The sequence below is a fragment of the Carassius auratus genome, unplaced genomic scaffold, assembly GCF_003368295.1.
Source record: "Carassius auratus strain Wakin unplaced genomic scaffold, ASM336829v1 scaf_tig00215202, whole genome shotgun sequence".
In the NCBI taxonomy this organism is placed as follows: Eukaryota; Metazoa; Chordata; class Actinopteri; order Cypriniformes; family Cyprinidae; genus Carassius; species Carassius auratus.
Window position 1 is genome coordinate 87,328 of NW_020527980.1, and position 25,010 is coordinate 112,337.

Below are 25,010 nucleotides of genomic sequence, written 5' to 3' on the forward strand. Positions count from 1 at the left end.
TGGCAAACACCAAAGGAAGTAAATAATCCTACTGTTACACCTGAACTATTAGTAGAACTCTCTTATTTATGTCTATGTGTGTAAAACGTGCAAAATGTGACACAACCTCAGTTTGAGGAAATTTTGGTATGTCCTAATTTGTGAAAAACTATAATTAAGTAAATTTGTTCTTACAATCTTTCATAATATTAAAAGTGTGAGTAAGTGTGTTTGGAAATTTGGGTTCAGTCAGATTTATTTATTTAAAAATTTAATTGAGCAAGGACATTAATCAAAATTATATATATATAATATATATATATATAATTACACGCTTTATTTTTTTATAAAGTTTCTTGATCAGCAAGTCATCATATTAGAATGATTTCTGAAGGATCATGTGACACTGAAGACTGGAGTAATGGCTGCTAAAATTCAGCTTTGCACAGGAATAAATTACATTTTAAAACCAATTAAAACAGAAAAAGCATTTTAAATTGTAGTAATATTTTAATTATATTACTGTACAAATAACATAACTGTAACCATTTTGTTTTAGAAATGGCCGATTGCATTACCTCGTTCATTTCAGGGTTTGTACAATCTTTTGAGAGAGAAATTCAAGCACTTTTCAATGACATAAGCATTTCACACAACTATTTCCAGCACTTTAAAGCTCTAAGATGATCCAGTTTTAATGTTATTTTTAATGGGATGACCAAAATATACTTTGTGGTAAACAAACACTTGTGTAAAATAATAATAAAAAAATACACCAAATCACAATTATAACCAGTAGACGGCAGCAGAGGAGCACATATTGGCTCATTAGTCATTTATTTCTACTTTTTTTTCTGTATTTTGAAATGATAAAATCATAGAATATCAAATGAAGTAAGATAAGTCACTTTTCCTAAATTAGCTACTAAATCGCGTAATCGCTGAAGTTGGTCAGTTCCATAAGAATAATGGTACATTTAATAAGAGTTGAATATATACATAGATATATATATAAAAAATCTATAAAAATAGATTTTGCACCTGTTACTGTTATTAATAAAAGTAAATTTTGTATGCATCTTAACTCAAGCTTAGTGCTTTACTGTCAAATCTGAACAAACAATAAACAAAAGAAAACTTAAAAAGAAATTAACGTAATATCACACCACCCCCAGTGCTACCAAATCTGCTCCTGGCTCTACCATCTGTAGAACTGCTCTCGAATGTTAGTCTGGAGCCCAGCGGGTATGATAATGGCCACAATTAGATATTATATGGTTTTGTTTGTGACACCCTGTTTTATGCTGTGTGTGTAGGTTAGGTGATTTTTCAAACAATTTAAGCTTGGAAGTGGGGGGGGGGGAAACCTCTTTATTTTGTAAAGCACTTCACTAACTGTTATTGGGGCTTTTCCAGAATAATGATACTAAAGAAGATTTTCATCTTTTCACTCAGTGATCTGGTTCACTTCCTCATTAGACTTCTGCATAAACAGCAGGTCTACATGTCACTCCATCTCTGTCAGTTGTAATCTGCTGTTCTTTATCTCTCTTCCCCATTCTGCTTGAGGGACAACACGGACTGACACAAAAAGGAAATTTACCAAACAGTGCAACACTGACCTTTGCAATAAAATAATAAACAGAGCTAGGACAGACCGATTAAAATGTTCTGCATAACTTTATTTATTTGTATAGTACATTTTATCACAATTGTGTTGCCCAAAGTTCTTCACAATTTGAAAGAAAGCATATACAAAGATTAAAACCAAAAAAACCTAACATAATTAGTAAGAATAAACCACTTAATGAACAGATGACAAATACCCTTTATCAGGTCATTACACATCGGGGTTGTTTTCTCTATGAAAGGTCTTTACAAAGGTCGTCTGCGAAATCTAATATAAAAATATGAGTTTTCAACTGAGACAGGATGGAGCCTGCCAAATATGAATTGGAAGACTAATCCACAATTTGGGAGCCACAACCATAAATGCTTCATCACCTCTATAATTTTATTTATTTATTTTTAATTTTTTTTTAATGAGGAACTAGTAACAGTTTATCTACTGATCTCAGTGTCCTAGCCGATGTATGGTACTCTTAAAGATTGGTGATATATATTGGGGACATGTTATGAAGGTCTTTAAAAACCATCAATACAATATTAAAATCAATCCTGTACTGAACTGGCAGCCAGTGGAGAAAGGATAATACTGGAGTACGATCCCTCATTTTTGGTGCCTGTCAAAAGCCTGGCTGCAGCATCATTTACAGACTAGATAGTTGTCACTGGCAAATCAAAGAGAATTCAATAATCCAATCTCAAGGTAATAACAACATATGTATGCATGGACAGCTCTCTCTAAATCTTTAAAACTAAAAAATGGGTTTTAACCTGGAGATCATTCTAGGTTGGTAAAATTACATTTTACTACAGACTTTATCTGATTGTCAAAGCTGAGAGTTGAGACAATTATGGTTACACTGTTTTTATAGTTAATTTCTAAAGGAGAAATAGTTCTGGAAATCATCTCCTTAAATTTGGGTGGACCAGAAATTATTAACTCAGATTTGTTTTCATTAAGATTTTTAAGATTTGAAGAAAATTTTTAGACTACCGAATTTTGACCTCTTCCAGTAACAGGGCCTTTAGCAAGTGCTGACTTTAAGTGGTAAACATATCTGAGTGTCATCAGCAAGCGATGACATCCAAGTGGGCACAATGAAAATAATGTAGGGCCCAGAATAGAACCTTGAGGAAGACCATATTTTAAAGGAGCCAAAAAAGATGAAGTATTTGCGAAATTAACAAAAAATGTTCTATCATGCAGATATGAGTGAAACCACTTTAAAGCTGTTCCTTTGATGCCTAAATCACACTCCAAACATTTTAAAAGGATCGCGTGATCAACCCCACATCAGCTCTGACAAACACTGCACCAGACACTTTGTACAGCATTGGTATGCTCAATACCTCTTTCAGCATTGACACTTTAACCAGACTAAATAACCATTGCACTGCTGTTATTTTTATAGAATACATTGTTTAACCATACTTTTGCACACTCAACCAACTTTATTTATTACCACTGTTCTCATGTTGCTGCTGTTCATTATGTGTATATAATCCTACATTGCTCTGTTCATAATGTACATACAATCCCTACATTAGATTCCTATTTATATTCTGTATATACTCTGCTCAATACTGTATATAGCAACTCCACTGTACATTCTGTAAATCATAGTGTCACTTACTCAGCACTTTTATGTATATAAAACACTATATTCTTGCACTTCTGGTTAGATGCTAATTGCATTTCATTAGCTCTGTATACTTGTACTGTGCATAATGACAATAAAGTTGTATCTAATCTAATAAACTCTTTTGCAATACAATAATTATATCTTTACTGCTTACTTCACTTGTTTGCATTCTGTCTGCCATGTGCATTGTGCTGCTTTACTTCTTTTTTACATGACCTATTTGTACTTATGTTGTACTTTATATTATTTTATTATCTGTATTTAATGTTCTACTGTTAGTGTTATCTGTACGCACCAAGGGTCTGAGAGTAACGCAATTTCAATTCTCTGTATGTATGTACTGTACATGTGAAAGAATTGACAATAAAGCTGACAAGACTTGTACTGTGACCAGCTCTAAATCCAGATTGGAATTTATCCAGAATATAATTTTCAGTTTAAAAAATTGGGTAATTTGAGAAAGAACAACTTTTTCTAAAACGTTCGTGCTGTATTCGTGATGTTTACACTGCTAGTGAGTTCAAAGAGTATAGAAATATAAGTTCTTTGGTCAGATGCAAAGGTTTGTGCTACAGTCGCGGACTGTGTTTCCCCCTACTGGGGTCATATGGTAAAGCACAGCATGCCACTTCTAAACGTTCACAAACAAATGACGTGACAAATGAACCCTAACCAAATAAATGAACAAACAAACTAACTATATTATTGTATATTATAAAAAAAAAAAAAAAAAAAAAAAAAAACGATATTATAGGCGTACTGAAACTTTTATAGATTTAAAATATGTGTTAATTTCATAGACTGTAAAAAAGAATATAGACACGCACAGTATATACATGCAACTTAGTATATACAGAAAAATAAACGAACGGTAATATTAGTAACGTCATAGTTTATGTTTACTCGGCGGGTTAGCCCCGGAATACCTTACCGTTCATTCGTGTTTCTGTCGGACTTATTTACAGACGCACCAAAACATGTGCGTTCACAGTCGCTGACTGTAACGATTCTAAAAAGCTTCTGACAACTAACGTTACCAGTTTACAGTGTTTAACATGTTGCCAGTGGGAAATGTTGTAGATATATTTTGCTTTATCGTGTCGTCACTGAGATTCGACTCTGTGCAAGCGTTACGATTAATTTAATGTCCAGTCTGACCTCAACGTAACTCTGAGCAAGCACTGCAGTCATGTTTCATACTCTACAACTGAAGCTTTAACACTTAAATCAAACATCCCGCCTTAAAATGCACTTAAATGTACTGTACCCCATCCTCCGAGGGGTAAGTTTGTGCTGTTGATTCTCTTAAATGCAATTCATTGACTGTAATTTTCAGAGTAAATTAACAATATTTTCCGCCATAATGCCATACTTGTTTTAAAGCGAACACTGTTTATTAAGATGGTGAATCTATTTAAGTAGCATCTCATATATTCAGATGAGTGTTTTACAGCATTAAGTGCATAATTTATTCCCTTTCAGAGCATCAGACACCTCATGACCAGATCCCCACAGACGTGCAGAGACAGAGGAGGAGAAATTAGGAGGAGAAATTACAGTTTTTATCGAGGTAAAGGACAATAGGTGGATAGTTACAGAGTTCTGCGTATTTTATAATTTTAGACTTGTGTCTTACTGTTCACGACTTTTTTTTCCCCTTCAGATGAGGTGAAATCACTTCGAGCAGTGGCCAACCCTGACATCTTAAAGTAAGATATGACAGTCCATGTGAGCATATTTTTACAATATCCTTTTGAGCGTGTAAGAATAATGGTCTATTAATGCTGAATGTTTCTATTATGTTCATGGTCAGAATTCGTAACATCGGTATCATGGCGCATATAGATGCAGGGAAGACCACCACAACAGAGAGAATGCTGTACTTCTCTGGCTACACACGGGCTCTCGGAGGTGAGGTGATGTTTAGAAAGAAAGTTGAAGAATATCTTATTATCATTAATTAATAATTTTTAATAATTATGATAAAATTAATTATTAAATAATAATGTAAACTTAAACTAATTTAAAATTCAAGTACTAATATAATTAAATCTGAAATAAAAAGTAATGCTAAATAGAAATATTTAACATATTTAATGGAAATGGCACATTTAATAAAACTTTAATTAAAATTAAAACTTGAAATTAATAAATAAAAAAGGCTTATTCAGAATATTAATTAATATATAGTGGTATAGAAATGATACTAAAATAATGTGTATCTTGTTAAATGCACATCTTATAAAAAATATGTGTATTTGTTTTATATGATATAAATGTCTTTGTAAATGGTCTTGTTTAGATGTGGATGACGGTGACACTGTAACTGATTTCATGGCTCAGGAGAGGGAGAGAGGAATCACCATCCAGTCAGCTGCTGTTACCTTTGACTGGAAGGATCACAGGATTAACCTCATAGACACGCCAGGTACATGTGTGGCCACACAGTGTTGTATTCAATGTAGGGCAAGGGACACAGTGCAAAAGTTTGGGTTGGTACAATAAATACAGTGTGTGTGTGTGTGTGTGTGTGTGTGTGTATATCTCAAAAGTCTGGGATGAGTAAGATTTTGAATTTTTTTTAAAGAAGGGCTGCATTTATTTGGCCATAAATACAGGGGAGAAAAGTGATATTTTAAAATGTTTAAAAAGAAAAAAAAGGTGAATGCTATGTGAATGTCATTTAAAATATAATTTTAAGATTTTAAAATAAAAATATAATTTTAAGATTTTAAAATAAAAATATAATTTTCTATTTTAGATAAATGCTGTTCTTTTGAACTTTTTATTCATCAAAAAATCCTGACAAAAGTGTCACAGGTTCCCAAAAAAATATTAAGCAGCACAACTGTTTCCATCATCGATTATGAATTAGAAAAGACTGGAGTAATGATACTGAAAATTCCGCTTTTATCACAGGAATAAATTATATTTTATGTATGAGATAGAAAACCGTTATTTTAAATTGCAGTTATATTTCACGATATTATTTTTTCCTGTTTTATTGATCTTTACTATGGTTTAGTCTTTATGCTGTCTATAGAGTACCTCAGGCTAGTAGAAATGAGAGGGAATATTCAATAAAACATGCAACCTTTCAGACAATATGCTAATAGAACCTCTGAATTTAAACATGAGATTCTGAGAAATAGGCAAAAAATATTTATATGTAAAACCTAGCTGCAGGCTTGTCCATCTTGTTTAGGAAACACACACATGGGATTTTATGTTTTTCTGCCTGACTTGTGTGTGTGATGCGGGAGAATAATTAGTTTTTTGCTCATACTAGGCAATCTTAATCTCCAAAGCCTGATTCGTTTGACTGGTGTGATCGATCTGTTTAGCAGTCCCTGGCTCTGTTGGAAGAGGTGGGTCAGAGCGCGGTTCATTAGGGTGAGCGCTAACTGCACCGGAGTGGAGATCTTCTGATACGTGGTGCACGATTGCTTGAATATTTCTGAGCAGCAAAAGCGATAGATATGTGAAAAGCAATATATTGTGGGAGGGCCGTGCGTTACCGCATCCCGTGCGACTCAAAATAATAAACTACAAAGCTTACAAAACAATACACTCCACTGTGCTGAGCAAGCGCTTCTCTGCTGTCTTCATGTGCTACCGGAAACTTCCTATTTCCCATTTATTAAGTCGTGATTATGAGCTTGTTGCATTTTTTTCTGTTAAAAATAACAGAGGACAGTGGTTTGTGAATGCTGATGGTTATACATACATGTGTATATATATATATATATATATATATATATATATATATATATATATATATATATATATATATATATATATATATAAGATCAAAGACTATTAATTTTTTATACATAAAATACATATTATAAAACTATATTTAAATACAGTCAATATGAATTCTCTTTCTTTTCTCAGGTCATGTTGATTTTACTCTGGAGGTCGAGAGAGCTTTACGAGTGTTGGATGGAGCAGTTGCTGTGTTTGATGCTTCTGCTGGAGTAGAGGTTTGGCAGAAATTATTTGTAGTAAAAATAATAAATCATAATATAAATAAATTAAATGTATTAATTAGTGATGCAATTAATTGTAATGGCAATTGTATTTTCTGTAAATAATAATGTATTTCTATATTCATAAGGTGTTTTTATTTACATAAATTTCAGGCTCAAACCATGACTGTGTGGCGGCAGGCAGAAAAACATAAAATCCCATGTGTGTGTTTCCTAAACAAGATGGACAAGCCTGCAGCTAGGTTTTACATATAAGCATTTATCAGAATCTCATGTTTAAATTCAGAGGATCTATTAACACATTGTCTGAAAGGTTGCATGGTTTATAGATCTAAATGAATGACTGCAGTTCCCTCTCATTTTTTGTAGCCTGAAGTACTCTATAGACAGCATAAAGACTAAACTAAAGACCAACCCTATTCTCCTTCAGGTAACCGTTTTAAACATAGTAACCAACTACTTTTACCAATGAAAAGATTCGTTCTGGAGATTTGGTATTACTTCCAGATCCCCATTGGCTCAGGGAAGAGCTTCACCGGATTGGTGGACTTGATCACTAGGCAGAAAATGACATGGCAGGGGAGCTCACTGACGTATGATGGTCGTGCTTTCGAGACCAGCGCCCTTCAGCCCTCAGATGACCCAGATGTGCTCCAGGCTGTCAGTGAGGCCAGGGCCACTATGATAGAACAGGTGAAACAAAACAAGAAAACACTGATGCATTTATTGTTATTTGACCCATCTTGAGTACAGTAGGTTCTTAAAGGGACAGTTCACCAAAAAGAGGTTTAGAATGATATGGCTCATGATGACACTAATAATTTTTGGCTGATCTTTTTTTGTGTGAACTGGACAGGTAGCAGATCTAGATGATGACTTTGCAGAGCTGCTGCTGGGACACTACAGTGAAAACTTTGATGCAGTGCCTGCTGGGAAGGTAAGAATATGCAGTTTCTCTTTACATGTGCTCGATGTTTCTTTCTCCATTGGGTCAGATACAGTTGGCTGTTAAATAAACAGAACTGAAATCGAATATCCAGTTGCAGGAAGCACTGAGAAAAGTGACACTAGCTCGGAAGGGGGTGCCTGTGTTGTGTGGAAGCTCTCTGAAAAATAAAGGGGTTCAACCTCTGCTGGATGCCATTACTGCTTACCTTCCTGCCCCCAATGAGAGGAACCATGACCTAGTGTGAGTGCACCATCCCTCAGCCCTCTCATCAACTCATTTTGCTAAAGAAGAATAAATCATTTTCTGATTAAATGTATATATGTTCCTGTCTGTCCAGACGCTGGTATAAGGATGATCTGTGTGCATTGGCATTCAAAGTGGTCCATGACAAACAGAGGGGTCCACTCGTGTTTGTTAGGATCTATTCAGGAAGCATGAAGGCTCAGTCAGCAGTGTACAACATCAACAGGAACGGAACGTAGGTTTATACTTCTTGATTTCAGACTTGTATGCAGTTATAATGAGAGCCACTCCAATTCCAGATTTCCATTGTTCACTTAAAAATAAATTACTTATTCATTTTTGTTACTTCTGCAGCTTTTTACACTTTCTCTTTCATTTGTTGTGGAAAACATAACACACACTCAAAAAAATAAAAATAAAATAAAAAGGCTATTACTATGGTAGGGGTGTCACGATATACTGGTATTGACCATAATCATGATATTTAAATAATTAAATGCCATTGTTGTGTTCATTAGGAGTATTCAAAACCCCTTATTGGTGATATTTAGAGAATGAAAAGGACACATAGTAATCTAGTGCCATTAGGGAGCGCTAAGCTCACATTTAATTAGTTTGATTCATACTCGACGACAGGGGGTGCTCTCGCACAGTCCATCTCAGGTATTTTAGTAAGGATGTCATTATATGGTAATGCTAATAGACAATATAATAGAATAATATAATTTATGCCTCATTCTGTGGTATGAGTCAGTTATTTAAAACACTTGTTTGGAGTAAAAATATGTTGTTATTATCAAAAATGTAAAACATTTGACACAGACTAAAATGCCAGCCGCTTATAGTTTAGTACAGTTCAGTGTAGTTGTTATTTTTGTATGCAGTGGTGTGATTCATTAGTCAAAAAAGGAAAAAAATAAAGATGAATTTGATAGAAATTTTTTGACCACAATATTCGTGTAGTGAAAAATCTGAAATATTGTGAAAGCCCTAGTGTTACATTAAGGAACTATGGTGTTTTTTTGTTGTTTTTTTACTTTTCTATTAAGACTCTATTAAGCTCTATCATGAAGGACAATGTTTTGTGTTTTTGTTGTTCCAGGGAAAGAATGAGTCGACTTCTCTTGCCTTTTGCTGATCAGCACATAGAAATTCCTTCTTTATCTGCAGGAAACATTGCACTCACGGTTGGACTCAAACAGGTAAACTCAACTTTCATGGGACAAAGAACACAATGTGTTGTTCACATGATCGTTTGAACTGCTTTGAGAGGAAAATACTCGTGTAACATCCTTCAAAATGACTTAGTAGTATTCGATTGGTCTTGGGATTTAAAACAGCAGCTACCATTAGTAGTAGCCCTCTTATGTATATTGAAGATGCTTTTTTTTAAAGATATATTTTGGACATTTTTGCCTGTATTACAATAGGACAGTTTAGATCTGAGGAAGCAAAGTGGGAGGAGGGGGGTGGAATAGAGAAAAGTCTGTGAGCCTAGTTTGAACTCAGGACACCTTTGAGGCTATCAGTGCCGTCATAAAGATGCTTTTTCTTGCTGGCTTATAGGTCTGGAGTCTTCATCTTATGCATTACACATCTTTAGAAAATAACATGTTCTATCATGTTGTTTGTTTAAAATCAGACAGTGACCGGCGACACCATCGTCTCTTCCAAAGCCACTGCTGCAGCTGCGGTGCGGCGGGCTCAGGAGGAAGCAGAGAGCAAGAGTAGCTCACAAAGGGAGAGCAGCAGTCTGGCTCTCGCAGGGGTGGAGGTCCCTGAGCCTGTGTTCTTCTGCTCCATTGAGCCTCCTACTCTGGCCAAACAAGCAGGTAAGAACATTGTGCGCAGATAACTTTCTAAATAGGCTGCAGCAGGTGGAAGAATTGAAATCTCAGGTGGATTTGTCAAACAGATCTGGAGCATGCGCTCAACTGCCTGCAAAGAGAAGACCCCAGTCTGAAAGTCAGAACAGACCCTGATTCTGGACAGGTAAATGTATCATTTACTAAGTATTTAATCTTTGAAAGTGTTTTGTCTATTAGATGTTGCATTCTGTTTATTAGTGCTTACATAAGGCATGTACATATTTTCATATTAAGTAGTATTTATTTGTTCAAACAAGCTTAGTGCTTCGAAAAAATGTCTTTCACAAATATTACATTGTGACACGTTACTGATCCTGCACCATTTGTAATGCGGACATCAGATTCCCTTGAATCTTGTGTTGAGGAGAGGAGTGCTTGTGTTCTACAATGTATTTTTTTCTTATTCATGCACAGACGATACTGTGTGGCATGGGCGAGCTGCACATTGAGATCATCCATGACCGTATTAAGAGAGAGTATAATATCGAAACTCACCTAGGACCCTTGCAGGTGGCTTACAGAGAGACCATCCTCCAATCAGCAACTGCCACAGGTGAGCTTAGTGCAAACTCTCCCCTCATGTTTTATATGTATGTGAAAATCATATAACTTTGTTTTGTGATGAAACATCAGAACTATTTTCCAATGACAGGTCATCTGTTTTGTTTGTCTGCATTACTGTTTTATGGTCCAGTGTGACTTATGGCTACGATAGACTTTGTCCATGGTGAAAAAAAAAAGTCAAAATAAAAAGGGCATAAAACAATAAAATGAAAAAGAAAACGTGCATGACTAGTCACATGCCCTGATTTAGTGTAGGTTCAAGACATATTTTTATATAAAACGAATATCTGAAGAAATTAACATGCCTACAGTTCTGCACAGCACAAACTTTAATGGTATACATGTAAAATGGATTATAATATTGTATAATACAGTTTAGTTTAGAGTTTATATTTATAGTATTTGTAAATTTCAGTATGATTTGTATGATCATTTCAGACACATTAGACCGTACTCTTGGAGACAAGAGGCATGTTGTTACTGTGGAGCTTGCCGTTCATGCTCTGATGGAGTCTAGCACTTCCTGTGATGTGACTTTTGAGGAGGAAGTAAAAACTCAGCTTCCTGCTGTTGTCAGAGAAGCTGTGGAAAATGGAGTTCAGAGCGCTTACCTCCAAGGTAACAGAAATGGATGCTTTAGAGCTTTTATGCCTGAAACATCTAAATGTTACTGGTACAGTATTGTAGTCTATAAATGTGGGGTCTTTATCAGCCATATTCTGTTGGTAAACCAACTCCCTTTCCAGGTCCTGTGCTAGGTTTTCCAGTAGAGGGAGTAAAGACTGTTATCCAGCATGTAAGCTTGGAGCCAGGCACTTCTGCAGCCATGGTGTCAGCCTGCGTGTCCCGCTGCATGCTCAAGGTACTCAAACACAGTTCTGTGCCTTTTCCCACAATCACTTTCAAATAATGCCTCATCTGAGTTTATGTTCCTCTGGTTCAGGCTCTGAAGCTGGCTGGGGGGCAGGTTTTGGAGCCAGTGATGGCTCTGGAAGTGACTGTAGGCGAAGAGTATCTGAGTCCTGTGCTTGCAGATCTCGCCCAGCGACGCGGTACCATCTGTGACATCCAAAGTCGACAGGAAAACAAGGTTTTGCTGGCTACAGTACCCTTGGCTGAGATGATGGTGAGTCTTTCATTAAAATGTTACAATGACAATTGTCAGCACAATTTACTGCAAGTTATCTCTATGTATAAGACGACCAATAAAAATGTAATGCACTACGTGATTGCTGTGCCCCCTAATAATTGAACTATGCTGAAACCATTTTTATATTTATTTGTTTGCTTCAAGGGCTACTCAACCGTTCTGCGCACTTTGACCTCTGGGAATGCAAATTTTTCTCTGGAGCTTTCCTGCTATGAGCCCATGAACACTCAGGACCAGAACATACTGCTCAACAAGATGGCTGGACTGGCTTAAAACATTAACTCTCACCAACTGAACTGGGCTCTGTTTCCCAAAAGCATTGAAAGCTTAAGTATACCGTAGACCCATTGAAACCAGTGGAGCTACAATCAACTTAAGCTTAGGATGCTTTTGGCAAACGCAGCCCTGAACATACAAATTTTGATTACTGTGATTGCCTGCTCACATTTGGTGCAGAAGATAAAATCTTGGAGACCACCCTTCATAAAGACATCTCCTGCTCCGCTCACATCCAGAGACCTAACTAGATTTTTTTTTCTCTGATGGAGAGAAGAAGAGTGTAAGGTAAAAAAAAAAAAACATGTGCTGGTTTTAGTGTTTATAAAAAATAAAATAAAAATTACGAGAACAATGCATACATTTTTTTTATATTTAATTTATAAAACCCTTACAACACACCTATCCTTGGGAAATAATTCAAAAGCAGATCTTGTTTCCAAAAATTTTTTATTTTTAACTTTAAAACTTTAAAATTTATTCACAAGAATAGTAATTAACAGTTTAATACAATTTAAGCCTACAGAGGAAATCCAGAACGGTCCATTTCATAATAAAAAATACATTCTGTTAAGTTCTGGCAATAACTTCCTCAGGGCATAGAATTACAAATCATAGTTACTGCAATAGTTAACATGGTTTTATCTTTTAAAAAGTGTTTTTTTTTCCCCTTTAATTGTCTACTGTGAACTGAATGCTGAATTTCATAGGCCCATGTACTCCTGACGGCAGTGGCCAACAAATAGAGGTTCTGCAGGTATGCCTCTCCTGATGGGGAAAGAGGAGAAAATCTCACTTTCAACAGTGAAACATACAACAATATGCCTGTGCAAATTTAATGTGCAAAAGCAAATTTAATTATTTGTACAAAGACTGTACCGAGTACTTTTAACATTTTCAAAATCTTCCCAATCAACCCAAAACAGATGGCCTTAAAAATAATTAGAAATATCGTAAAAAAAAATATATAAATCTATAAATAAACAAAAATCAATGGCATCAGAGATTAGTGAGGTCACTCCACTCTTAAGCATTTAGATTCTTACACATAAAATAGATCAATGGAACTGCATGTTGTATTATTGATTAATCAAACAATAAGTTGAAGATTGCATTAATGAATTTGCCACGGTCATATTTTAACTCACCTGACCATGCGGCAGCGATGCTGGGCCAGCCGATTATAGGCATTACCCACGTCTGTCACACTTTTATCACTCCATAACCTCTCAGCAACAGCACTGGCTCTTGGCCTGCAATGGCACAGGTAAATAAATACTTGGATTGGTTCCAGTTTTGCCACTAACTCCTAAATTTTGCTTTTATGTTTTACATATTACAAGACAGGAGATAGATGGTACAGTTGAGTAATATATAATACCAGAGTCGAGGAGTGAGGTTGGTAGCATCCACATACTCTCCCCAAAGACAAGCCTCTCCACCAATCACCAGCTTCTTCTGTGCATCTGTGCCTGTGGTAAATTATCCATCACAAGTTATAAACAACAGCAAAACAATTAATTCAAGGTTGTACAAAAAGCTGTCCCTCAAAGTAAAGGGTTGATCCTGTTTGAGTCTGATCCTATACCAAACATCTGAATACCTGCAGACAAAGCAAACAATTTAAACTGACTCGTGACTGAATACTTATAAATGTCAGTCTGTCCAAAGTGCCATGGTCACATGACAAGCATGTTTGTTTGCATATCCAAATGACAAGGAGTTCCTAACAATGCCATTGCTATGACAGAGCTTCCTCGTTGATTTAAAGACATGAGAATATCTGGGTTAAATGACACTACAATCACATGCCACCTCTACCATTTAAACATGTTGCCTTTGAATCAGTGCAGGTGACTTTCAGAACCTAAAACTATTTGTACCAACCTTGGTCACAGTAAACAAGACAATTAACCATCCAAAAACAGACTTTTCAACTCGTGTAAGAGATCAACTCCCAACATAGGTCAGAAAATCATGTGTTGTATAATAATCAGTGCTTTTTAAAGTTACTTAACAGTCAGTTTTGTACTGTACACCTTAAGATGTTGTGCAAATTTGGGAGAACACAAGAAGTCAAAAAGAAACAGAGGCCCATAGACTGTATCTGTGGATGACACACACACACACCAGTGAAATTTTGGGGGTCTGCTTTGTAAACGTTCACCCAGTCTTGGCCGTAGCTGATGCGGTTGAGGTACCAGGGTGTGGAGAGCAGAGCATTGAAACCAGCCGCTGTTACCTTCGCCATCTCATCCTGGTACTGCGGCCTTTCTTTCCACACGTGGATCTGTGTGTCGGCTTTCAGCTAAATGTGTACACATACAGACGCATGTAGAACTCGCAAACGAACATGTCAACGTGGGGAAAAATCCCTCTGGACTCCATTTAAGGTGTCTGTGAGGCTTCTCATGCTGCTTTCAAATTTACTTTGTCACATTTATGCAGATCTAGTCGCTAGTAGTTGTTGTGAAAGATTTGAACTGTTTTAAAAATATAGAATATGGAAAATAATTATTGGCTATCAATATAATATCAATAACCTATTATAAATAATAGGTTAAAAATGTCCACACTACATCAAAAATTGTAATACATTAGATCTTGAATGTAGTCCAGAGAAATAGATCCATCTAGGGTCATATTTTCTTGGAAGGTCAGATGCTCAGTGACTCATGTCTGCTTTCTCATTAGATCATTAGTTATTACCTCTAAAACTGACAACAGTTAATAATTAATCTATACAGTAACATCTATGAAGAACAAGATAGAAAACAAGACTGTAGCAAGATGGAGGAATTATGGCAAAGCATACACTACCATTCAAAAGTTTGGGGTCACTATGGTTTTTAAGGTCAAAAGTGATATTAAAGATACTTATGTTGCCGAAAAAAGTAAATGCTTTATTCAAGGACTTCTAAATGATCATGACAATTAACAATGCTGCTTTAATTCAAAATATTAAATACTTTTTTAAACCTCTTACAAGATCCAAACTTTTGAGCGGTCGTGTATTTAGAGTGACATGATGGAATGCAAGCTTTCCAAAGCATTCAGGAATATGTGGTTTCAGTGTCTACAACAACTGACCTCGAGATGTGGCAGGAGGTCAGAGTTGATCAGGAGTGGTCAAACACTCTGACAATACGTAGACACGACAACATACTAGTGACGAGCCAGACTGACAGGATCACAACTATACACTCCATTAATGCAAATATTACAGGAAATTCTATATTATTAATATACGTTCAATGACGAGCGCATTTGTCCTCTATTCAAATGCAGGTGTCTCTCAATAAACCATTTCTATGTAGACCAAAGACTCAACCCCCAAGCTTGTTTGTGATTCAACACTATGCCAACTTGTCCATGCTATTTTCAAGGCAAGAAAAAGGTTAAAATGTAATTAAAAGGTACAGTGATTGAAAAGGTTACTAATAGTAACCATATTTAATAAAAAATCTGACTTTGTTAACCCTAAATTGCCAACATGACATGTCAAACCCATCACACATAATTTAATGGTAAGTACATGTGTAAACACTTAACACCTATGGTTTCTATGTTTGAAACCACTAGATTAGTAAACTGGTGGTGCTAAAATGAACAAAATTAAGAGTTGGACTGAAGAAACTGACCAGGGAAATTGAGTGGCTCAACTTTGTAGTAGCGTTGCCAGTCCTGTCCATAGCTAATGTAGTCCAGGTACCAAGGGGCAGAAAGAATGGTTGTAAATCCTGCCCCAGTCACATTCTGTAGCTCCTCCTCCATCTTGTTCCCAATCCACACCTCCACCACAGTATCATCCTTCAGCTGGAACATGCATAAAGCACATTATGTGCCCTAATCAAATGTTTTTTTTGGGGGGGGCAAATGCATTATCATTGGGCAATCATGCATCTACATGCAAGCAGTTAAAACAGCAATTAAGTGGCATGTTCACAGCGGCTTGTGAAAAGGCAAAGCATGCAAGTCTAGCTATTTGTTATTAAGGCGGTTAAAGAAAAGTAGACTAGGCTTTGATTTGAAGACACAAAGCATTTTGGACCTGAAAGAATGTGTCTTAATTTTTTTTATGAAAGGTGGTTAAAGTAAGGAAGACTGATATAACATGTATTGATGTACATTACTTCCCAACAGGATGAGCCCATCAGCACAGAAGAGATGAGCCTTACCTTCACCCCATTATCAAACACTTCCTGCCACACCATGTAACCTTTCTTGGTAGCAGTCACAATATCAAGTAATCTGTTTTCCAAAAATGAATAATACATAATGTTAGAATGTGTTCTGATGCATATTTTCATTTAAAATTACATTCTACTGAGAAAAAAATTATCGTCATAATCATCAGTAATTTAAACCACAAGACGACAATAAATGTATTCCTGACAATAGTGAAGCTCTTACCTTTGAATGTAGAAAGACTCCAGTTTGCTGTAGTCTGTGCCAAAGCCCTGCTGCGCCATAAACTTCTGAATATCAGGATTAGACTTCCTACGGAAACGATAAGTGGAATGTACGCATGGTCTTTAACACTAACAGCTATCAACACAAAGTAAAGCAAACAGAAACATTACATGCCCTTACATATCAGGCTATGTGATAGTTACGGTTATTATTTCTTTTAATCAAAGAATTTGATAGAAGAAAATAATGTTATATAAAGGTACGATTATTGGCATTACATTATTGCGGTAAACAATGTAGTTTAATAATTGACGATTGAGTAAGAAGCTCCTTTTTTTTCTTACCAGCAACTGAAGTCGACCTCGTCTCCCCCCAAGTGAATGTAGGCATCAGGGAAGACGGTGCTAATCTCTTTAAAAAACTGTGTCATGAAGTCATAAGAGGAGTTTAAGATGGGGTTCACTGGTCCAAATGTTCCTGAAGGACTAGAGCCACTGTAACAAGGTGTTAGTAGATCCTTAATGCCTAAGGGAAAGAGACAGAGCGAGATAACAAGTTGTCATATCAATCAGTAAGTGCAGATTAAATATGAACTACTGAAACCAACAAAACATGACTTAAGGCTGCAATAAGGCATGTTCCTTTGCAAGCTCTGCGTTTGTTTAAGCTTAAAAGTAATTTCTTTCTGTTCACATTTCAATAGTTGTGCAGTGTTATCCCAACCCTAAACATGATGAAGCAAAACAATCTGTAAAAAGCTCATGTATCAAGTCCAGCAACTGACCATTGCCCCATGACTGTGTGTGTCCTGGGGTGTCAAACTCAGGGATGACTCGGATCCCCCTCATGCGGGCGAACTCGATGACCATCTTCACGTCAGATGGAGTGTACACATGTGTGAACGGGTGATAGGCTCCCTGTAAATCACAAAGAAATAGGGAAAATATGATCAACACACAAAGACGAACACTTTTACAGATAGATTTCAGCAGTGGCAGTTGAGTTCTACAACCTAATTCTTTTGATTAGAGGTGAAATTTCTACACTAAAGGCAATTTAACTGAATTGACTTGTCATACAGCACTATCATCATTTTCTGGTAAATCTTTATCCCTTACCTTTCGCTTCCAATGCAGCAAATACACAAAAATAACTATTTTAAAAGCATTTTAAAAAATCTGGAATTTGTTGCAGTGTAACAATACAATAGCTTGATAGTTGTGATCTCCTATCTAAATTATGTTGGCCATCGCCCTTTAGTGATAATATTCACTAACAACCTGTTTGAAATCTACAATATTTATCATGTTCTGCATAAAGATGCATTTAATCAGCGTAATGCAGTAGAGCTTAAATCTAAAACAAAGTTAAGTACATCATCAATACTCACCTTCTGACTTAAGTCAGGGAAGGTACGGCTCATATAAGGAAATGACGGATCGTCCACAATGTGCCAGTGAAATACATTAAACTTGTTCATCGCCATAGCTTCCTGTGGGATGAGAAGCATTTCAAAACCAAAAATTTATATTAAAAACATTTCCAAACATGCATTGTGATGGGAATCATCTTGTCTTGTGATTGCGGTCGTGTACAAACATCAAAAAACTTGACTTTCCAGTCTCATAAGTAAAATAACTTCCTTGAGCTATTTAGCTGACGTAAGTCTTCTAATGGGGAAATTGGTGAAAAAGTAATCGATTAATCGTTGCTTATTTTTCCAATTAAAAAATGCCACTAAATGTAAAGCCTTTCATTGTAAAGCAAATGATTTTAGCTCACCAGATTGGCCAAAATGACTTTGAGTGGCAGGAAGTGTCGAGACGAGTCCAGAAGGATCCCTCGATGGGCAAACCGTGGGAAATCGGAGATCTCGGTCTTATTAATGTTGTTCTGTTGAGAAGAACAAAAAAAGGCTGATGGAATTTATCGGCATTTAAAGCCCTAAAGAAAAACAACAATCCAATAGTTTGGTAATCTACTTCAAACTTACGGCTCCATAGTCGTCCTTATAGACCAGCTGGCTGAATGTTTCCAATCCTTACAACAATAAACATATGAGGAAGTTACACGCTGATTAAATCAGAAATTAAGATAAAACAGACATGATAAATACTGCAATCTCTTCTCTTAGGACAGGATTACGCAAAACCCAGCTTTAAAACATCACTTAACATTCTTAAAGGAAACAAGCTTAAAATACAGTAAAAACAGTAATATGGAGAAAATCATTCTAATATGCCAGTTTGCTGCTGTAGAAATATTTAAACAATTTAAATGTTTACTGTCACTTTTGAACAGTGTATTGTGTCCCTACTAAAAAAAGCATTAATTTATTCTTCACAAAATAAAAGACAGACCACAGATCTTTTGATGGTAGTGTATATGTTCAAAAGTGAAATATAAATGTGAGCTTGTTTACTACCTTTACTGTAGAACTCCATTGTAGAGTTTTGCTTACCTCGCAAAGCTCCCCATACATTAGCAGCTTTCAGCACAGCAGAGGGTTTATCAACTGACAGCTCATCTACACAAAGAGAGCAAAACTTTACACAATTCACACGGACAACCAAAATATTCACCACAGTGACCACACAGATGATCTGAGTTTAATCTCAACACATCTGACTGCACAAGACAGAAGTGACTGGCTTTTATAATGCAGTTTCCATTTAATATTAAGCAGAAAAACGTTTATAAATTACTTTTGCACGAGTCAAATGTTACTACATCTAAAAAGAGATCTAGGACCAAGGTAAGGTACGTTAACCCGATTACACCTCCGAGGGGCAGCTGTCAATTACTGGATTTGCCGATAGTTCATTGGTTTAGACTTTACATTGAGGTTAAATGGCTGTGGATCACAGGAGGAAGGGAAAAGAGCTCACATGACTCGTCGCTTTGCAGACTCGGGTAACCGTCACACTGCGGATCAGCTGATGTGATCCATACCTGAAGCTCAACGAGATCTGAATCATACACTTTATTTCGGCTCTTCTCGTGCTTCTTCAGGTCACCAAACATGTATTCAAAATACCTGCAAAGGTCAGTTGAAGCTAAGTGCTGTATATTTGACAAGGAGTACACAGAGCTTATGGATCAAACTTTACTGACACTAACGTACTTCCTGTTCAAGCTAAAAAATAAGCTTCTTTTATAACACAATAACGGCACAAATATGAATAGGTATTGTACAGCTAAGTTACCTGCGAAACGCATTCACGAGTATGCTGCAGCTCGGTCCGGCGGAGGACTGTTTCGCGTGGACGATCTGAAAGCTGGCGGGGCTGAGTTTAAAGGCGACGGCGGACGACTGAAATTTCTGCGGTAGCGGCCAGAGAGAGATTTCATCCAGCTCCTTCTGTTTTTCCACAAAGTCGCCGAAGAGCCAGCCATGGCAGACGGCTACAGCCAAAATCAGCGGCGCGCATTTGAGCAGGCAGTACATGTCTGTGTTGAGCGCTGCGCGGTCAGCTGACTTCTGCTTCAGTTTGAATGGAGGAGTGTGGATGTTGTGCTCTGAGCTCAGGGGCGGTGTTTACCTCATAAGTCATGTGACCTACCAAACCGCCACACCATAGATTATCAAACCTCTGTACCAAAAACAATGAAGAAGGTCAAATATTAGATGTAGGCTAAACTTGCAAAACAAATGGCCCAGGCAAAGGAAACGATATGAGCTAAACAATTGTTTCAGGTTTCAACACGTATTATGATTATAAAGGGAGAAGACTGCATATATTTCAATCATAACACGTAATAAAACATTAACAAAGCAAGACTAGCATCAAAAGGCATATTTCCCGATATGTACTTGTAATTAATATGTACTTACCTACTTTTTGTAGAGCAATATTTGTTGTTGTTCTAACAACTAGATATTTTTGATATTCGTATATTGATATATATATATATATATATATATATGTGTGTGTGTGTGTGTGTGTGTGTTGGTGAAATTATGATAGAAAGAAAATGAGTTTCAAGATTTTTTTCTGCACAAAAATAGTTTATATACAGCCGTGGCCAAAGGTTTTAAGACTGACACAAATCTGCTGCTACAGTGTTTTTAGATCTTTTTGTCAGATGTTACTATGGTAGCTACTGAAGTTTAATTAAAAGAATTCCATACGTGTCAAAGTCTTTTATTGACAATTACAATACGTTTATGCAAAGATTCAGTATTTGCTGTGTTGCCCCTTCTTTTCAAGACCTCTGCCTTGACATGCTGTCAGTCAACTTCAGGCCACATCCTGGCTGATGGCAGCCCATTCAGGCATAATCAATGCTTGGAGTTTGTCAGAATTTGTGGGTTTTTGTTTGTTCTCAATGGGATTAAGGTCTGGGGATTTTCAAGGCCATAGACCCAATATTTTGATGTTTTGTTCCCAGAGCCAATTTGTTATCACTTTTGCCTTATGGCAAGGTGCAATTATGCTGGAAAAGGCATTGTTCTTTAACAAACTGTACTGTACTTAGATAGTTGGGAGAAGTTGCTCTCAGAGGAAGTTTTTGTACCATTCTTTATTCATGGCTGTGTTATTTTGCAAAATTGAGGGTGAGCCACTCCCTTGGCTGAGAAGCAACCCCACACATGAATGGTCTCAGGATGGTTTACTGACTGCATGACAAAGGACTGATGGTGACACTCACCTTTTCTTCTCCGGACAAGCTTTATTCCGGATGCCCCAAACAGTCAGAAAGGGGATTCATCAGAGAAAATGACTTTACCCCAGCCCTCAGCAGTCCAATCCCTGTACCTTTTGGAGAATTTCAGTCTGTCCCTGATGTTTTTCCTGGAGAGAAGTGGGTTCTTTGCTGCCCTTCTTGACACCAGGCCATCCTTCAAAAGTCTAGGCCTCACTGTGTCATTCCTAAACAAGCTCTGCACTGCTGGTGCCCCGGTCCCACAGCTTATTCAATTTTAGGAGATGCTCCTGGCACTTGATGGACTTTCTTGGGTACCACGAAGCCCTCTTCACAGCAGTTGAACCTCTCTCCTCTTAAATTTCTTGGTGAGCCAATAAATAATTGATTTAGGTGCAATCTTACTAGCAGCATTATCCTTGCCTGTAAATACCTTTTTGTCCAAAGGAATGATAACTAAACATATTTCACGAGTTCACCCTTACATCTAATCTGAAGGCAAATAGTAGGCATATTTTGGCGTGCTGTCCTGGGGGAGGGGTCCGGGCCCGGAGCATAGCCTGAACCCAAATAACTCCCCCTATCCCAATTTGGGATAAATAGATTAGAAGTGAGGAGTTGGGGTGGAGGAGGGTTGCCGAAAAACTGTCGTGGGACAGGAGGTAGGAAGACTGGATATATATACGCGTGCGTGCTATAAGATGATTAGCTAAACGAGATGCACCTGTACCAAATTGGATGATTATCTGATCGTGCTTCTCCCGAACTTTGTTAATAAAACCACATTTCACGAGTTCACCCTTACATCTAATCTGAAGGCAAATAGTAGGCATATTTTGGCGTGCTGTCCTGGGGGAGGGGTCCGGGCCCGGAGCATAGCCTGAACCCAAATAACTCCCCAAAAGAAGCTTAAAGCCATAGGACAGCAGCCAGAGAGATAAAATTTAGTTGCCCCCCAAAATATGCGTGTTGGGAAGAAAATGCAGAGCGACCTGGAGAGCCCGTGCAGTGTTCGACGAGAGCTGCGGCTCGCAACGTCTTACCAGCGAGCCCTCCATGCCGCTTATGGGAGGAGCACAATGCCAGATATCAAGAAATGAGGGACTCTTGCTGCCTCCGAAGGGAGCTGCGGCTCTGCTGCACCGGAAGGAAGAGTCCCTCTTGCGGCTGAGTACGAGGCGCGGTTTGTTGCATCTGATGGAGGGCTCTCACTGCGACTGAAGGGAGCCAGCGACTGTATCCCATCGGGAGGGAGATCCCTGGCCGCCATAGAGTATGCAACATAACTCGGACGGGGGGTTCACACTGCGACCGAAGGGAGCCGTGGGTCTGCTGCACCAGAAGGGAGAGCCCCGTCAGATGCTAAATAGGCAATGAGATTCGAGCCGCGGTTTGGCGCGTCGGATGAAGGGCTCCTAATGCAACCGAAGGGAGCCAGCGGCTGTACCCCATCGGGAGGGAGATCCCTACCCATCGTGGAGCATGCAACATAACTCGGACGGGGGGTTCACACTGCGACCGAAGGGAGCTGTGGGTCTGCTGCACCGGAAGAGGAGCCCTAGTCCGATGCTGAGAAGGCAAAGAGACGCGACTGTTGGAGGGACTCCCGCTGCATCCGAAGGGAGCTGCAGCTCTGCTGCACCGGAAGGGGGAGTCCCCCATTGCGGGTTTATGGAGGCACGGTTTTTTTGCCTCTGAGGGTTCTCCCAGCCTCCGTAGGGGGTTCGCAACTCTGCAGCAGGAGTGCTGCCCCGGAGGGGAGAGCCCTGATTGACGCTAACTAGAATACGACTGTTGGAGGGACTTTTGCTGCGTCCGAAGGGAGCTGCGGCTCTGCTGCACCGGAAAGGCGAGTCCCCCTTGCGATGCGAGGCATGGCTTGATGCGTCTGATGGAGGGCTCTCACTGCGACCGAAGGGAGCCAGCAGCTCTATTCCCCCGGGAGGGAGAACCCTATCCGCCCTTGAGCATGCAACATAACTCAGACGGGGGGTTCACCCTGCGACCGAAGGGAGCCGTGGGTCTGCTGCACCGGAAGGGAGAGCCCCATCAGATGCAGAATAGGCAAGAAGATTCGAGGAACGGTTTGATGCATCGGATGGAGGGCTCCTGCTGCGACCGAAGGGAGCCAGCGGCTGTGTTCCCCCGGGAGGGAGATCCCGGTCCGCCCTTGAGCATGCAACATAACTCAGACGGGGGGTTCACCCTGCGACCGAAGGGAGCCGTGGGTCTGCTGCACCGGTAGGGGAGCCCCGTCCGATACGGAGTAGGCAAGAAAACGCGACTGATGGAGGGACTCTCGCTGCGCCCGAAGGGAGCTGCGGCTCTGCTGCACCGGAAGGGAGAGTCCCCCTTGCGACTGTATAAGCGGCTTAATTTGATGCATCGGATGGAGGGCTGTCACAACGACCGAAGGGGGCCTGTGGCTCTGCTGCACCGGGAGGGATACCCCCATCTGCCGCTGAGCGCGCAGCGCAACTCAATGACAGATGAAAGGCTCACACTGCGACCGAAGGGAGCCACTGCCCAGCTGCACCGGAAGGGAGAGCCCTGTCCGATGCTGAAATAGGCAAGGAGATTGTAACGATGGCTGGAGGGCCCTTACTTTGGCCGAAGAAACGATAACTGAGAGGCTTCTATTATTCAAGTACACAACATGATTTAAGGAGGAATATATAAATTTTTTTTTTTTTTTTTTTTTTTTTGAATGAATTGATCAAAATAGGTAATTGCACTTACATCCGATTCACGAATTAATATCTCTAAATATTAAGACGGAACAGTGTTTAAATGTAAATCCTGCATGTTCTGTGTGTCTCTGTTAATGAATGGAGCAGGAGCGCGACTTCCTTTTTCACACACACACTGAAGCGCGCATTACTCTCACGGTAATTTCTGCGTCTGCTGTCTCACTAAATGAGGACTTGAACACATGAACAACATCTCCAGAACTGCTCTGACAGTCAGTTCATGAGCATTTGACTTTAAGTAAAACTAGCGTCACATCACATACACAGAACTGAAAAGGTACGTCAACCCGACTAAATAAAGGTCCGGGGTCCTGACATTTTATCCTACCCATCAGATTTACTGTGCATGCGCACATCAGTATAATTAAGCAACAACACATTTTGTTACTCGATTAATTTTTTTTTTTTTTTTTTTTTTTTTTTAAACCAGAGTCGTTGATGAAATGAGGGTCCATCGTGAATTTAGAATGGGCGTTCCGGAGTTAGACAAAAGCGAGCCTGATGAGGTTGAATTGGAGAATGGACATAAAATATATATTTTTATTTATTTATTTATTTATTTATTTATTTATTTTTGAGGCTCTTGCGGCAGCGAGAATTGCGGCAGTAGGGAAGGATGGAAAGGGCTCCTGCGGGAGCAGACACTGCTATGGCAGTGGTGAAATATAGGTAGAGGCTCCTGCGGGAGCAGACACTGCTGTGGCAGTGGTGAAATATAGGTAGAGGCTCCTGCGGGAGAAGACACTGCTGCGGCAGTGGTGAAATATAGGTAGAGGCTCCTGCGGAAGCGGAGACTGCTGCGGCAGTGAGGAAAAAACAGAAAAGGCTCCTGCAGGAGCGGACAATACTGCGGCGGTGGGGAGATATAGAGAAGGCTCCTGCGGGAGCGGACAATGCAGCGGCGGTGGGG

General features: G+C 38.7%; 2 protein-coding genes across 4 annotated transcripts; one reads left to right on the top strand and one right to left on the bottom strand.

Annotated features, from left to right (window-relative positions):
* The first annotated feature begins 4,199 nt into the window (after positions 1 to 4,199).
* Positions 4,200 to 12,625, top strand: LOC113093898 (ribosome-releasing factor 2, mitochondrial-like). Its single transcript, XM_026259470.1, has 20 exons — positions 4,200 to 4,530; positions 4,731 to 4,818; positions 4,912 to 4,957; positions 5,062 to 5,159; positions 5,551 to 5,676; positions 7,146 to 7,234; positions 7,394 to 7,482; positions 7,610 to 7,670; positions 7,748 to 7,933; positions 8,097 to 8,177; positions 8,281 to 8,429; positions 8,527 to 8,667; positions 9,535 to 9,634; positions 10,075 to 10,264; positions 10,348 to 10,424; positions 10,715 to 10,853; positions 11,303 to 11,482; positions 11,611 to 11,726; positions 11,808 to 11,990; positions 12,159 to 12,625. Exons 1-20 carry the CDS (start codon positions 4,495 to 4,497, stop codon positions 12,285 to 12,287), a joined length of 2,304 nt encoding a protein of 767 aa, XP_026115255.1. The 5' UTR covers positions 4,200 to 4,494; the 3' UTR covers positions 12,288 to 12,625.
* Positions 12,626 to 12,936: 311 nt separating this feature from the next.
* On the bottom strand, positions 12,937 to 20,218 carry LOC113093900 (beta-hexosaminidase subunit beta-like). 3 transcript variants are annotated; one of them, XM_026259471.1, is made up of 14 exons: positions 19,910 to 20,211; positions 19,592 to 19,740; positions 19,165 to 19,230; positions 18,697 to 18,743; positions 18,486 to 18,596; positions 18,094 to 18,195; positions 17,488 to 17,620; positions 17,048 to 17,228; positions 16,704 to 16,790; positions 16,469 to 16,541; positions 14,421 to 14,598; positions 13,672 to 13,762; positions 13,439 to 13,543; positions 12,937 to 13,058 (listed from the first exon to the last, which is right to left on the bottom strand). In XM_026259471.1, exons 1-14 carry the CDS (start codon positions 20,149 to 20,151, stop codon positions 12,995 to 12,997), a joined length of 1,629 nt encoding a protein of 542 aa, XP_026115256.1. In that variant the 5' UTR covers positions 20,152 to 20,211; the 3' UTR covers positions 12,937 to 12,994. The 3 variants fall into 3 exon arrangements, 2 of the variants coding, with proteins under 2 accessions (XP_026115256.1, XP_026115257.1); XM_026259472.1 differs by lacking the exon at positions 14,421 to 14,598 and adding an exon at positions 15,932 to 16,106 and having other exon boundaries at positions 12,959 to 13,058; positions 19,910 to 20,212; XR_003287943.1 differs by lacking the exons at positions 12,937 to 13,058; positions 13,439 to 13,543 and adding an exon at positions 15,932 to 16,106 and having other exon boundaries at positions 19,910 to 20,218.
* Between the last annotated feature and the right edge of the window lie 4,792 nt (positions 20,219 to 25,010).

What these genes read in the sequence shown, in the direction of transcription:
- LOC113093900 (XM_026259471.1), bottom strand. Translation starts at nt 20,151, where the DNA reads ATGTACTGCCTGCTCAAATGCGCGCCGCTGATTTTGGCTGTAGCCGTC. An exon ending in TGTATGGGGAGCTTTGCGAG is followed by an intron (nt 18,744 to 19,164) that starts GTAAGCAAAACT and finishes TATTGTTGTAAG; the next exon opens with GATTGGAAACATTCAGCCAG. An exon ending in AACCTCACTCCTCGACTCTG is followed by an intron (nt 13,544 to 13,671) that starts GTATTATATATT and finishes GTGCCATTGCAG; the next exon opens with GCCAAGAGCCAGTGCTGTTG.
- LOC113093898 (XM_026259470.1), top strand. Translation starts at nt 4,495, where the DNA reads ATGCACTTAAATGTACTGTACCCCATCCTCCGAGGG. An exon ending in TCACGGTTGGACTCAAACAG is followed by an intron (nt 9,635 to 10,074) that starts GTAAACTCAACT and finishes GTTTAAAATCAG; the next exon opens with ACAGTGACCGGCGACACCAT. An exon ending in CAGACCCTGATTCTGGACAG is followed by an intron (nt 10,425 to 10,714) that starts GTAAATGTATCA and finishes ATTCATGCACAG; the next exon opens with ACGATACTGTGTGGCATGGG.